The sequence below is a fragment of the Cricetulus griseus genome, chromosome X (assembly GCF_003668045.3).
Source record: "Cricetulus griseus strain 17A/GY chromosome X, alternate assembly CriGri-PICRH-1.0, whole genome shotgun sequence".
Lineage (NCBI taxonomy): Eukaryota > Metazoa > Chordata > Mammalia > Rodentia > Cricetidae > Cricetulus > Cricetulus griseus.
Window position 1 is genome coordinate 59,523,819 of NC_048604.1, and position 15,042 is coordinate 59,538,860.

Below are 15,042 nucleotides of genomic sequence, written 5' to 3' on the forward strand. Positions count from 1 at the left end.
CTGGGTGGGGTAAAAACATCACATACCAGTTGGGCCAGGTAAATCACTCAGTCAAGGGACCACCGCTAGGAAGGTGGTGTCATAACAATAATTTACTGTTCCTAGAGACTTCAAATGTTCAATATGTGCTTGAAAATTTTAAAGAAAAAATGTACAATATGAAAGGAATTGTAAGAAATGTTTTTATTTTCTAGTAAAGATATATATATTATATATATATAATATTATATATATATATATCCTAGCTGCTAAGCATTTCATGTGCCCTTCCTCATGAGTTTTACCCACACTGAGAGTGTACATGGCACTTTCTAAAAGCTGAGAGGAGAGCAGAGAAAATAAAGTCAATCTGAAGATCTGGAAACCAGATAGGTGACAGACATAACTATGGTGCTAAGAAGAGAACTGTTGGAAATGGAAAAGTGCATTCTGTATGCTAGATTTCCTAATTCATGGTTTCTTCCTACAAAACAAGTGCTCACTTCAAGAGAAAAACAGGCAGCCAAAAACCATTTGATTGTTTTAGAGAATACCATTTTGCAGATATGAACAATATCTACATAAGTATATTCATCCAGAATAGTTTAATATTTTTGAAAGATGCCTTGGAAGAGATCTTTAATGCTGCTATTTTAAAGTTCAAATATTTAATTTATTTGATTTTAGGTAGAAAAAACTAATTGCCACAAATTTTTTATTCAATAAACATTGATATTAACCTTTTAGTGTCCCTGTGTTTAACTGGCCTTGATATTAAGATGGTACCAGTTTAGACACATATATAGAAGTATACTGAGTTTGGTGTTATTTAATTTCAATACAGTTCTTACTTCTATAGAATACAGAGATCGCTATTGGCATATTTGAAGATAAATAAAAGACAACAAAAAGAATTTGTGGCTCTCTTAGTTAGGGTTTCTTATTGCTGTGAAGACACACCATGACCACAGCAACTCTTTCAAAGAAAATATTTAATTGAAGTGGTGGCTTACAGTTTCAGAGGTTCAGTCCATTATCATTATGATGCATGTGGCATTCAGACAGATGTGGTGACCACATTTTAACCAGAAGGCAGCAGCAAGTGGACTGATTGTCAAAATTGACTGAAGCTTGAGAAAAGAGATCTCAAAGCCCACCCCTACAGTGACACACTTTCTCCAATAAGACCATGCCTACTCCAACAAAGCCGCACCTCCTAATAGTGCCACTCCCTTTAGGGGGCATTTTCTTTCAAACCACAACAGTGGCCCTTAATGATTCGTTTGAACAACAATATTTCTGATGTCTCTTATACTTGCAGTCTAATGTGACAACAAGGTCCCTTTAATTTTGTATTCAGAGCGACTCCTAAAATACATTGAGTCTCCAAGATCTCCACACGACTTCTTTTAAATCATTTATGTAATTGGAAATATATTGCTAGATATAAGATTTTAATATCTAGATAAAATTATTGTCTTTTTACTCATATCTCCATTGCCCTCTTCAGGAAACTTTTGTTTCCTTTTTGCTATGTATTTTAGTTTTCTCTGAGCCTGTCTTTGATATCTGCTTTAAGTTGATTTCACTCAGAAAAAACTGATGGGAAGAAAAGGTAGAGAGCATTTCTAGTATCACTGCTGAAGGCCTGGCCTGTACTCTATTGATATTTTATATAAAATCTGGCACCAAACATCCATATTTTTGCAATTTTAATTTTTTCATAACATTTACTTTAGCATTTGTATGTTCTGCTATAATTTTCCATGGCAGTTCTTTCTTTGATGTCTTCTGTAAACTTAGTTTATTTGACAAAGGAGTTTCAGTGTTTACCTTGCCTTGATTAGGTTGAGGAAGATTCCTATCAGTATCAAAACCATATGCAGAATTATGGTAAGGTCGAAGTTCTGACATAGTCCTCTCTTCTCTGGCACAAAAAATTAAAGAATTCAGTTATGATAAAGCATTTGCATGACTGATTATACAAATGTCTTAATTTTTTATAATATACAACGAATGTTCCCATTTTAAGACTGTACTCAAGAAAAGGAATTAGTAGCAGCTGCAATATACCAGACCTATTTCATGATAAAGATGCTTTCCTTCATCTGATTTTATGTAATATTTTGTTTCAAAAACTTTCAAGTATATAGCAAACTCAAAATGAATTTCAGCAAATATTCATATATCTCCCATATTGATTTAAACATTACCATGTTATTGCATATATTAACGTATATATTTATATATCCATTTTCCTATCCAACCATTAATCTGTTATTTATTATGCAATTGAAAGTAAATTTTAGAAAGCAGGATGTTACACAAAGAATCACACTGTCTCATTCGAATATTACACAAAGCCTGCTAGTTACGTGTTTTAAATTAAATTTACAGATAAGAAACTTAAGGCTAAGCAATCTAAGGAAAGGGGAAGTGGTGCAGGGAAGAGGCATGAACCCTATTTAAGCTCAATAATCTTTACATTCTCCACTAAGCTAAAGAATCTCAAGAATAGATTCAGAGTCATCTCATCAATTCACAATTCATATAATTAAAGAGCTATAAAAAGGAACTCAAACTAAAAATCACATTAAATGAAAGAAAATAGAGTAGCTAAAGTATACAGAAAGCCCAGAAATGAGCTCAAATCCTATGAAGGCTATTACTATCTTGATTTATAATAAGGTTTCAGTTTTGTCTATCATTCTTAATACCATTAGTATTTAATTTAAATCTCAGACTAATGAAGAAGTAAGATACACACTCCTCTTTCTATAAATGAGGAAACTAAACTTTGGTTAACTCAAAGTCATAGAGTCAATAGAAGAAAGAGAAATTGAATATATGTTCATTGACTAAGAATTTTAGAATAGAGAACTGGAGTTAAGTGCTAAATGGTTAAAAGCACTTCCTGCTCTTCCAAAGGACCCAAATTGAGTTCCCCTCACCCATTTTCAGCAGCTCACAACTGTCTATAACTTTACTTCCAGGGTATCAGATACCCTCTTCTAGTGTCTGTGGACATCCACCCCAAAGCTGCAAACACAGATACACATGCACATAAATAAAGATGACAAATCTAACAAAGAACTTTGGGATAGGAAAATTACAGAGACTATTTCTAAAGTGACCTACATGTTACTTGTAATGATTCTTTAGTGTCTCAAGGGGTTTACAGATTATATATATACTGATAATATGAAGTTCTTCATATTAATTTGAATTTATAGCATTAATGGTGATTAACATTATATGTATTATATATCCATACATATACACCTGAATACACCACATGGCACAAAGACTGGAAATTTGAAATGATAAAATGATTGGTACGATTAATCTTCCTCTTTCAACAGACAAATATATATGGCAGTTCAAATCACTGATTTTGTTTCAAACTGAAAGCCAGTTCTTATCAATATGAGGCTAACAGTACCAGTTGGTTCCCATTTTAAAATAATATTTGATAGCATCCCTATAATGCTTGGAAGGTAACATTGTCTGGTCACAGAGGAATGATGATGTAGATGATAATTTTAATTGACAGAAAACTGATGAGATTACACGTTTGTATTTAATCTCATATTTCTGAAGTTTGGTAGCATTGAAAACTATAAAAGATATAGTTTGTTTTACATAAAGAACTAAAGGTGATACAGTATGGCATAGCTTTAACATTACTTTAGTCAATCAGATTCTATTAGCACAGCATAGAATTCATGCCTAGTAACCAGATTTAGCACCAAAACCTTGGCCAATTTATTTGATCTTCTATGCCTCGGTAGTCTCATCAGCATTTTATAGGGTTGTTGAGAGAATTAAATGAATTAATAAGTGTGAAACATTAGTAACTCATCTTGCCATGAATAATAAACAGCCAATACCTGATTGCTGCTTTTAGTATCATCCTCACCATCCCTGAAGTATGTCTGATTATAAAAAGCTCTATTTTGTAGATGAGAAAATTAAAGCCCAAGGAAGGGAAATTAGTTAAATAAGACAGAGTCTCATCAAGTCAAGGCTATTAGATTGGTGTCTTTGATATTGCTGCTGGTGTAAGGGAGTTGAATGGACTAACACAGCAGTGGTCTGTTCCCACACCAACAGGGCAGAATTGTGGTGCACACAACACTACCTTAGTGGAAAGAAAACACTGAAATGGGACTTTTTGTCAATTGCATTTGCTTTTATCTGGAGAAGAGCTTTTAAATTTTTCTCTATGAAAATCCTAAACTAAATATGTGTACTTTGGCACTGTTAATTTGACTTTGAATTATAATGATGAATAGGAAAGAAAACATACACATTGCATGCATAATAAACGACATTCATTAAATTTTGATTCATTTGCTGGTCACATGAGAGACTATCTACTTTTTTCTGAAGTACTTAGAAATCCTTTACCTGTGATGACCTTCATTCTTTTTTGACTTCCCTTTACAGTAGTGGATAATCTGGATTACCACACCAACGATTAGAGCCAGTGCTATTCCAGGCAATGTTGCTACTAAAATCAGGTCCACAGTGCTCCACAGTTGTTTGCATTTGTCCCCCATGTACCAGTAGTCTCCCCACTGGCCTCTGAAATTTGGACATCTAGGTAGAGATAAAATAAATATCTCACACAATAGAGGAATACAAGTTGTTTCATATGAGTGAATCAAACATTTCACTGTTGCTCGACCATGAAATTTCTCAAGTTCCTTCTTAAGAGATTTACGTCATCCCATTTTTCCATTTCAGCAAGTGTTATAAACCTACATGTTTGAACACATTCAGTGATCATACCAAGTCTGTAGGATTTCAGGATTTCCTAACCATCAACTAATGAAGATGTGGCAGTTAGCACTTAGGTACAGGGAACGAAGAAAATTGTCTTAAGAATGCTTTCAAAACTATCCACATTTTGTTCACAGATGCTACCTTTGCTCTGCTTTGGCTACTTTAGCTCTCTGGATTCTATAAAAGCATTCAACTCAGTCTAAGCTGCCAGTTCTTTAAGGGCAGGCTGTGTTATTCCCTCCCCCACTCACTTCTTAACTACAAGTTAACAGACTACCACACCACAAGAAATGCAAGAAGAAACATGAGAAGAGAATAGACTGCCAGGAAAATAAGCCTGCCCCCATCTTTCCCAGGCCTCCAGAGTTTCTCTTTTTATTTTTTTTAGAAATAAGTGACTCATTTATGAACTATATGTGTTTTCATACATCTTGGGATGCAGCCAAATAACGTGAGTATGATTCTCTGGTGCATAGAGTAAAAACTGATATGGCATACACCCACATAGAAATGTCAACAGATTTGTGAAGATAGGAGAATGGAGTTTTTCATGCTTCCCTGGGAGTGAATAAAGGAGGAGTTTACTGACATAGTGTCTTTAGATATTTTTTTCACTGTCTCCTAAAGGACTGATATGAGATTACCCTGTTGTCCAACAAAGACAGTTAGTAAATAGGCTACTTATGGCCTTTTGTGTTGTTTCAACACATTAAATATTACTGCACAGTTGACATGAAGGAACTTATTAGATGGGTATTAGAAAATTTTATAGCACTCATGGTCTACATATTAATTTTCAAATTAATAGTCATCTATCTATAGGATGTGTCTTTTAACACGTAGTATACTTTCACCCATTTCTGAAAGTAAAAAGAGTTTTCATATATCCATCTGCATACAGTTCTTCCTGGAAAAATACTTTAGTGGGAATATATTTCTTCTTTATCATAGCAATAAATCACAAATGAATTGTTTCTTTTATAATAATATTTCCCTTACTCAACACATACCAACTAGGTCCTAAATATTATTTGAGATATCTACTGAATAAAACAAAATGATCAATATGCTCAATTAATGTATAATAGAGCAGAGAGAAGTAGAAAATACAAGCGAAATTATCTACCATGTTTAAATTTGACAAGGGCTATGGGGTTAAGTAAGGTGGGATGGGCTAAGAGATTGATACTATTAATGTATTCTTCAATGAACACTGACATCTCTTATACAGCTTCTGGTGAGTGAGATTAAAAATGTACATCACATTGTGAAGTTGTTGGTCAAAATATAGAATTATAATTACATAAGAAACATTGATTATACAGCATGATGAATGCATTTAATGATTATATATTATCATCTTGAAAAATACTGAGAGTGGCTATTATGTTGTCATCAAAAAAGTGAGGCCATGCATATAATTAACTAGATTTAATCATATCGTAATGGATATATATTTGAAATTACCACATATTATGTGATATATACAGGCATTCAATTGTCAAATAAATAAGTAAATACTTATATAAAGATGTTATTCCACAATGACAATATGAAACAAAGAATTTTATGTGCTACTCAAGACTAATGTGAGAATTAAATGCAAAGAAATATTTCAAATATTTAGAATAGTAACTGTTTCTGACTCTTCTGAAATAACATTCATTTCTTACTCCTAGCTGCATGGTGCTAGAGCCAATTTAAGCCTTCATTTCACTTAACCTATCAGCAACATTTAACATAGCTGATCACTCTCCCTTCATTGAATTTTCACTTGGCTTCCAGAACATCCTTTTATTTATGTAAAAGATATTATTTATCTCTAAATACCTTTTTAGTTTCTTGTCTTCATCCTACTTAAAGTTGGAGTGTTTCATAGATTACCATCAATTATTTTTAGATTTGTATGTCTACCATGGAGTACTTGTGGAATCTAGGAAACTAGAAAAAGACCATGGGGATGAAAAAAACTAACTTAAGAGACTGGAATAATAGAATACTAGTTATATGAAGTGGGGGATAAGGGTAATAGAGGTTTAGGTGGAGAAATGGATGGAAGAGTCGGGCAGAGGAGAGGGTAGGAGATGTTAAAATAGGCATCCATGGTGGTACATGCCTTTAATTCAGCACTTGAGAGGCAGAGGCAGACTGCTTTCTGTGAATTTGTGGCCAACCTGGTCTACATAGTGAGTTTGACACCATCCAGAGCTACATAGTGAGACTCTAACAAAACAACAACAACAACAACAACAAAAAGTTGCACACCATTAATCCCAGCACTTGGAAGGTACACGCAGGCAGATCTCTGTGAGTTTGAGACCAGCCTGGTCTACAAGAAGAGCTAGTTCCAGGACAGCCTCCAAAGCCACAGAGAAACACAGAGAGGGAGGGGGCGGGAGAGAGAGAGATTTATATAAAAGTTTAGTTGTAGTCACCCTATACAGGGCATTATGCTCTTTCTAAAAGCTAAAGGTTGCCAAATTAATAGCCCAGTGCCAAGTGTTGGATACCTCCCCTTAGGTTGTTTGTCAAAGGTGACCCAGAAATCTCCAAAACAATACAGGCTATCAATATTGCACTTTGTTGACAACCAGAACTTGGTGGTAAGACTTTATTATTGAGGAAACCACAGACTTTTGTCACAGAACAGAAAAATCAAGTTGATGCTGATTGGAAGCTTCTTCCTTGGATGACTAGGTTTCATGGTACCAGAAGGTCCTATGTAAGCTGCTGTGCGGGAGGGGGAAGAATCATCAACAGTTTTACCTAGTTGTGAACTACAACAATGACAGGTGTGACAAGACATGCCAGTGGGTGCAATAACTGCACAGATGTTAATGTACATTCTGTTGTATTTAAGGCCCACCCCACAGTCAGAGACACATGTCTAATACTATAAATCTGGCCAAGAACCCATGGTTGGGAAGCTCACAGGCCCCATGGTGAATCTACTGTTACCATTTTGCTAAATGGATACAGCAACAACCTGCCCTATAAATTACTATCTCTCTAAGCACAGCTTAGTTTACCTCTCATTTACCAATTATACATCTGACAATGAGTTTTTATTTAGAGTATACAAAAAACTAAAATCCAAATAATCAAGAAAACAAATAAATGGGGTGCATAACTTTACAAAGAGTTATCAAAAGATGAAACACAATTGACCCAGAAACACTTGAAGAAATATTCGGCATCCATAGCCATCAAGGAAATGTAAATAAAACTACTTTGATATTCCATCTTACCCCAGACACAATGGCCAAGATCAATAAAACAAATGACAGCAAATGCTAGTGAGGATGCAAGAAAAGGGGAACATTTATTATTTGCTAGGGGGAATATAAATTTGTACAACTGCTTTGCAAACAAGGGTGGTAGTTCCTCAGAAGGCTGGGAATCAATCTTCCTCAAGATTCACTCATGTACATATACTCAAAAGACTCAAAAGCCTATTACAATAGAGCTAGAAACAAATCATCGTGGGTGAGGTAACCCCCCAAAGACAAATATTTTTTCAAAAAGATAATTTTTAGCTATTTGTATTTCATCCGAGAACTCTACTCAGTTCCATAATCTAATTTTAATTGGGTTGGTTCCTTTTGGGTGTAATGACATTTTATTTTCATGTATATTATAGACACTAATCTAGAATATGTATACATGGCAAAGTTTTGTTGTTGTTTGCTTTTCTATTTGGTGGGCTGGCGATGATCATTTCTTTGAGCAGTTTATTGGGCTGTGACCTGGCTACAGATCAAGGAACAAGAAATTTGAAAATGAATTGTAATTTAAAGGAGATAGGCACTGAGCATAGTGGCACATGATTGTAGTGCCAGAAATCTGGAGGCAAAGGCAGAATCATCACAAACTCAAGGCTATTCTGAGATATGTAGCTAGATTCTCTCTCCCAAACAAAAAATAAAGGATTACCCACTCTCAGCTTTTTTTTTTCTTTTTTTTTGCTTTTTCGAGACAGGGTATCTCTGTGTAGCTTTGTACACCAGGCTGGCCCTCTAACTCACAGAGATCTGTCTGCCTCTGCCTCCCCAGTGCTGGGACTAAAGGTGTGCACCATCACCACCAGGCAGCTTGTTTTTTTAAATAACTAAGAAAGTGATATATGAAGAAGCCAAAATTTAAACTTCGGATCACTTATTTGAGGAAATTAAGAAGAGCAAATGGGTGCTGGCTTCTTTCTCATGATCAGAATAGCAGCAAAATGTTGAGATATCTTGGAAGAGAAAAATGAGGAGGAACTTGATATTGAAACACACACACACACACACACACACACACACACACACACAGAGAGAGAGAGAGAGAGAGAGAGAGAGAGAGAGAGAGAGAGATTTAGAAGCTTTGTTTTTCTGCATGAAAATTAACACAAGACAAAGAAAAAACAAAACACATGCAAATATAGGGAAAGGCCTTCATGTCAAAACAACTAGAACCATTCAAGTTTATATTCTCGAGAAATGTTAGATACTCGTAAATTTAAACATTTGGCCTCATGAGAATCTGACTGCCTAGATGATAGGTCTCTGGGACAGGGAGGAAAATGGCACTACTTTAAGAAGAAATGAAGCGGGCTGGAGAGATGGCTCAGAGGTTAAGAGCACCGACTGCTCTTCCTGAGGTCTGGAGTTCAATCCCCAGCAACCACATGGTGGCTCACAACCATCTGTAATGAAATCTGGTGCCTTCTTCTGGTGTGCAGATGTATATGGAAGCAGAATGTTGTATATATAATAAATAAATAAAATCTTTATAAAAAAGAAGAAATGAAACTGTGAAAATAGTTATATTATTGTACATTCATCCTTAGGTCTCATGTTCATAATGACTATCAAATCTAAGGAAATATTAACCTTACATTATGGTCCATCTTTGGCAGGAGAGAGGCATGACCAATTGAACGGGATCTTCTAGGCAAGGACAATCCTCATGGGAAAACATAGAGGAAGGTATTATGCAAGAATTGAACATTCAGCGGCAATTTGTGCTTACATCTTTCAATGACATGACAAAGTCATTTTTATAGCCCAATGATCACTAGCTGTTACAAAATGCTCCTTGATAATGTGTAATCACTTGTTCCTCTCTCTCTCTCTCTCTCTTTCTCTCTCTCTCTATCCTGATAGTCAGCCAGAATATTTATTGTGTAGGCGATGCTACTGCCAGCGTGGGAAAGATCAAATATGGCCAGGACAAGGTGGAACTTGCCCAAGACTTGATAGGAAAAAGAAGCAAATAAGAATAGAAGTGGGGACAACACCAGAGAAGCTAGGTAACAAGGAGGACCCTAAGAGAGGCCTACATGGTCCCCTGAGCAAATTGGGAGCATGGAGGGAGGGGAAGGGAGCTAGGAGAAAGAGAAGGGGGGAAGAGGAGGTGATGGGGAATGTACTTCTTTGTATGTTTATCTTGTTGATTATTGAATAAAATACTGTTTGGCCAATGAGACAGCAGGTTTGACAGGATGAGGAGTCAAAGAGGATTCTAGGAAATGTAGTAGAGAAGTGGTGATCCAGGGAGGAAGTGACATAGCAAGGAGACTCATATTTAAGCAAAGGAAACAGAAAGTGTCCCCTTTTCCCCTCCACTCTTCCTTCACTGGCACCATGTGAGCCACCGACAAAGAGGGACGCCAATAAGGCATCTGATAAGATAAGTCTTATAAAATACATAGATTTATGATAATTAAGACTGAGCTAGCAGATGAGAATCCTAGTCATTGGCCAAGCAGCATTGTACCTAATACAAGTCTCTCTGTGCATTATTTGGGGCCCTAACTTGAGCGGGCAGCTGGTGAAGAGCGTACACGTGGCAGTGGGGCTCGGGCAGCCTTTGGCAGAAAGATTTATCATAACAGAATGGTGTCAGAAGTGGGATGACCCCATGGCCCAAGGTTCCCAGAGAAAGAGGGAAATCTGCAGCCACAGCCTGCCCTGTCGGAGCAGCTTCCATATTGCTCGCACCGTCCCGGTGCTCTTGGGGTTTGGACTCCAGCACTCCTGAGACAGCCTGCAGCCCTTGAGGGTCCTAGGGTTAGGATTCTGAGTTGTCACCATCCCAGGCTGCCTTCCTGCCTTCCGGAGACTAGTCAAACAGTGGCAGAACCCGGGCAGCTAGAGGTAGTGTTACGAACTTCCATGTAAACTTTACAAAAGCTTAAAAAGGGATTTTAGCAACAAAAGATCAGAGACAAGCACTTATTATTATCAGCATTTTCTTGGGTGATCTCTGTTTTTCTAGAGACAAGCAGAGACTTGAGTGGTTGCTTTAAGAGAGATTTCCTGACTCAGCAAAAGCAGAAAAAAGCAAAGACAGCGGCTAAGAAAGCCACCACTTTAATTTTGGTGGTATTGTTTAACAGATAAAGACTGGTGGCCAGAAAAAGGTAAAGATTCACAGAAAAGACAGATCCAGATAAAGAAAAACCTCTAAAGGTTTATACTACATTTAAAAATATATGTAGGCTTGTGAGAGAAAAAAATAACAGGAGGAAATAGAGTAGCCGGTTGTGGTGGCGCACACCAGTAGGATTTGCTGAAGGAAGCAGAGGCAGGCAGATTTCTACAGAGAAACCCTGTCTCAGAAAAAAAGAAACAAAAGGAAGTAAAAGTAGAATACTAAAAAAGCCACCTAGAGATGAAAAATACACAGAGAATCTGGATACTTTATGCCTTATTGTTGTCTTTAAGTTGTATGATTGCCGAGGAAAGACTTACTGCTGCTAAAATACATTTGATTATAAATGCTGCTAAATTAATCCAACTTATACATTTTAAAAATGCTTTGACTTCAAAATTTAAGTCTAAGGACAGGCTACTTGGAAAAAGAATTTCTGTTTGTGTTTCCACAGAAAATAGAAAGCTATGGATTCCTTCCAGACAAATATGGTTTGATCAAGCAAGACCCCCCTGAAGATGAGATGATACAGCCTTACAGACTACAAAAACAAGGACTTGGTCAAGTTTCTATGCTTTATCATGATCCCCATGGTATATTAACATCGCCCCTAATCAACAGGAAGCAGTTTAGAAGGAACGACGCCCAAATCCCCAAATAATGTTTATAAATGTTTGTTTTCATTTAAATGGGATGGGTTATAAATGATAATGAGCATAGTCAATTTTTTAAAGAAAAAAGGGGAATAGGATATAGGAATGAATACTTTGCATTGGTATGGATTTTCATTTCTTGATACAACTTTTAAGGTCAATTTTGTGATATGTATTTGTCTCCTCTTGTTTAGGTATTGTGTTTATACAGATCTTTTCCCTATAATAGTCAGAACTTATAATTAGGTTAGTTATGTTTTCTAGATATACAGAGATGTATTTGAGATGGTTAGGTATTCTTCAAACCTTTCAAAGACCTACAGAAATATGGCATTTAAATGGTTTAGGGTTTTTCTTGGCAGTGAGACACAACTGCTCCTGGCACACCAATTACATCAGAAAGGAGGATGGGCATCACAGAAACTCTTTATGGAGTTTGCTTTCAACATGGCAAGATTAGCCATTTGGGTAAGAAACTGCTCTTGCCTGGACTGTTTGTTACAGTATAAGCTGGACATACAGGACCCACAAGAAAGTGACTGCTAAACTTACAAAACAAGACAGTACTGAAGGGTTCCTGTTGAAATGGAGAAGTGTGCCAGCCACACTGTGCCCTATAGGCTGAAGATGGATGCCCCAACATTACAGAGGAACTGTGGGTGACTGTCCAGGCAGCAGATGTCTCTGTCAGCTCTAGAGTTTATATATTTTCCTTCTATGGTCTTTGATAGAGTTGAAGACAGATAGTTATGGTTATAGTTTTCTTCAGTTAATATAAAAGATAAGTTATCCTTTTTATTTAGACAGAAAAGAGGAGATGATGGGGAATGTACTTCTTTGTATTTTTATCTTGTTGATTATTGAATAAAATACTGTTTGGCCAATGAGACAGCAAGTTAGACAGGACTAGGGGTCAAAGAGGATTCTGGGAAATGTAGTAGAGAAGTGGTGATCCAGGGAGGAAGTGACATATCAGGGAGACTCATATTTAAGCAAAGGAAACTGGAAGTGTCCCCTTTCCCCCTTCACATCCTCCAGTGGCAGGATGTGAGCCACCAGTAAGAGAGGGTGCCAGCAAAAGGCATCCTCTATAAAGATAAGTCTTATAACATATATATAAATTAATGATAATTAAGACTGAGCTAGCAGATGAGAAGTCCTAGTCATTGACCAATCAGCTTTGAACTTAATACAAGTCTCTCTGTGCATTAATTGGGACCCTAACTTGGGTGGGTGGCTGGCGTAAAGCACACACGTGGCGGTGGGCTCGGCGGCTTTTCGTGGAAAGATTTATCGTAACAAGGAGGGGAGAGGAGGACATGAGAGAGCAGGAAGATTGAGTCAGTGGAAGAATAGAAGAGAGACAGAAAAGAGAAGCCTTAACAGAGGGAGCCATTATAGGTTTAAAGAGAAATCAGGCAGTAGGGAAATTTCTAGAAATCTACAAGGATGACCCCAACAAACAATCTAAGCAATAGTGGAGAGGCTACCTTAAATGCCCTTCCCCCATAATGAGATTGATGACTACTTTATATGCCATCTTAGAGCCTTCATCCAGTAGCTGATGGAAGCAGAAGCAGACACCCACAGCTAAACACTGAGCTGAACTCCTGGAATCCAGTTGCAGAGAGGGAGGAGTGATAAGCAAAGGGGTCAAGACCAAGCTGGAGAAACACACAGAAACAGCTGAGCTGAACAAGGAGGCACTCATGGACCCCAGACTGATAGCTGGGAAACCACCACAGGACCGATCCAGAACCCTTGAATGTGGGTGTCAATTAGGAGGCCTGGGCAGTCTATGGAGCCTCTGGTAGTAGATCAGTATGTATCCCTAGTATATGAATGGGCTTTGGGAGTCCATTCCACATAGAGGGATACTCTCTCAACCTAGACACACAGGGGTGGGCCTAACCCTGCTCCAAATGATATGACTGACTTTGAAGATCTCCCATGGAAGGCCTCACCCTCCTTGGAAAGCAGAAATGGGATGAGATAGAGAACTGGGAGTTAGGGGAGGTGGGGAGGGAGAGAGAACTGGGTTTGTCATGTAAAACAAGCTTGTTTCTAATTTAAATTTAAAAAAGAAAAAGCTAAAATGCAAAAAAGAGTAGAAATTAAGGACCAGTCAAAACAGCAAGAGAACACATGTGTTATGATTTACTTTCTGCTAATAGCCCCAAATGCAATCTTGGAAGGAACTTAGGTCTAAAAAACAGTTCCAAATTTTTGCTCTGCTTTACACAGAGGAAGAAGAGCTTCCCCATTCCAGCACTGATGGATGCTCAGCCTGGATTTCTCTGACTTGACATGATTAACAGTAGGGCCATGGTTGCTTCAAACTAAAGGCTGTCAGGGGCCAACCAGAGGTTTTACATCATTGTGATGAAGCCTTTCCAGCCCTCGAGAACTTGGAAGGCTATTGTCTAAAGGAGGACATTACATACTTTGGTGGAGGAATTTAGAGACAAAGATCAGGTAGCCAGTTCTGGCATTGATGGGGAAAGCAAAGCAGCCCCTGCTACCAGGTAGCATAAGCTTTCATGTAAACAGTTCAGATGGGAGAGGTCATAAAATAGAGTATTCTGGAGTTCCATAAATTGCTCATGTTATCTTATATAGTCCTGTATTCCCAGTGAAATTATGACTGCAACTTTGAAACTAATTGTTGAATATTGGGAATTAAGTGTTTCTTATTTCCATTACAGTATCTAACATTTCTCAGGTCCTGGGGGAAATTCTCTCCCTTGGCTTTTTTAGCACTCCTTTGAATCAAACTCTTAACATTGAGTTGCCTTCATTTGGAAAGAAAGAATGCAAATTAATAAATGATATTAGATATTATCTAGTTCCATTTCACACACAAACACACAGAGACACAAACACACAGATGTATGTATGTATGTATGTATGTACATATATCCTAACTGGTAAAGACTATACTCTGTCATAAAACATACAAGCTACTCTTTTCAGGGATTATTTATATAATTTGTTATTAATATATTATGAATGATTATTCACTCACACAGAAAGTTTTGGGTTGCCTACTTAAGGATTCAAGGTCTTGGTGCATCTACACAATTCATATGTGTGATGGCTTCACCAGATAGGACCAGCTTAATTTCAGGCAACATGCAACATTACACACAACCCTTCCAAATACAAAGATATTATGAGTTTTACAGGCTTTTTGGCTCCTGGACTATCT

At 37.2% G+C, this 15,042-nt stretch overlaps 1 protein-coding gene across 1 annotated transcript in view; it reads right to left on the reverse strand.

The window, feature by feature from the left end:
• LOC100755802 (hypothetical protein) overlaps positions 1–15,042 on the reverse strand; it is a 48,085-nt gene that overhangs the window by 30,096 nt on the left and 2,947 nt on the right. The window contains exons 2-3 of the mRNA XM_035450304.1: positions 4,390–4,581; positions 1,813–1,906 (exon numbers count right to left, since the gene is read on the reverse strand). Of these exons, the coding sequence (XP_035306195.1) occupies positions 1,813–1,906; positions 4,390–4,541 (246 nt within the window). The 5' untranslated portion in view covers positions 4,542–4,581. The remainder of the gene's footprint in view (positions 1–1,812; positions 1,907–4,389; positions 4,582–15,042) is intronic.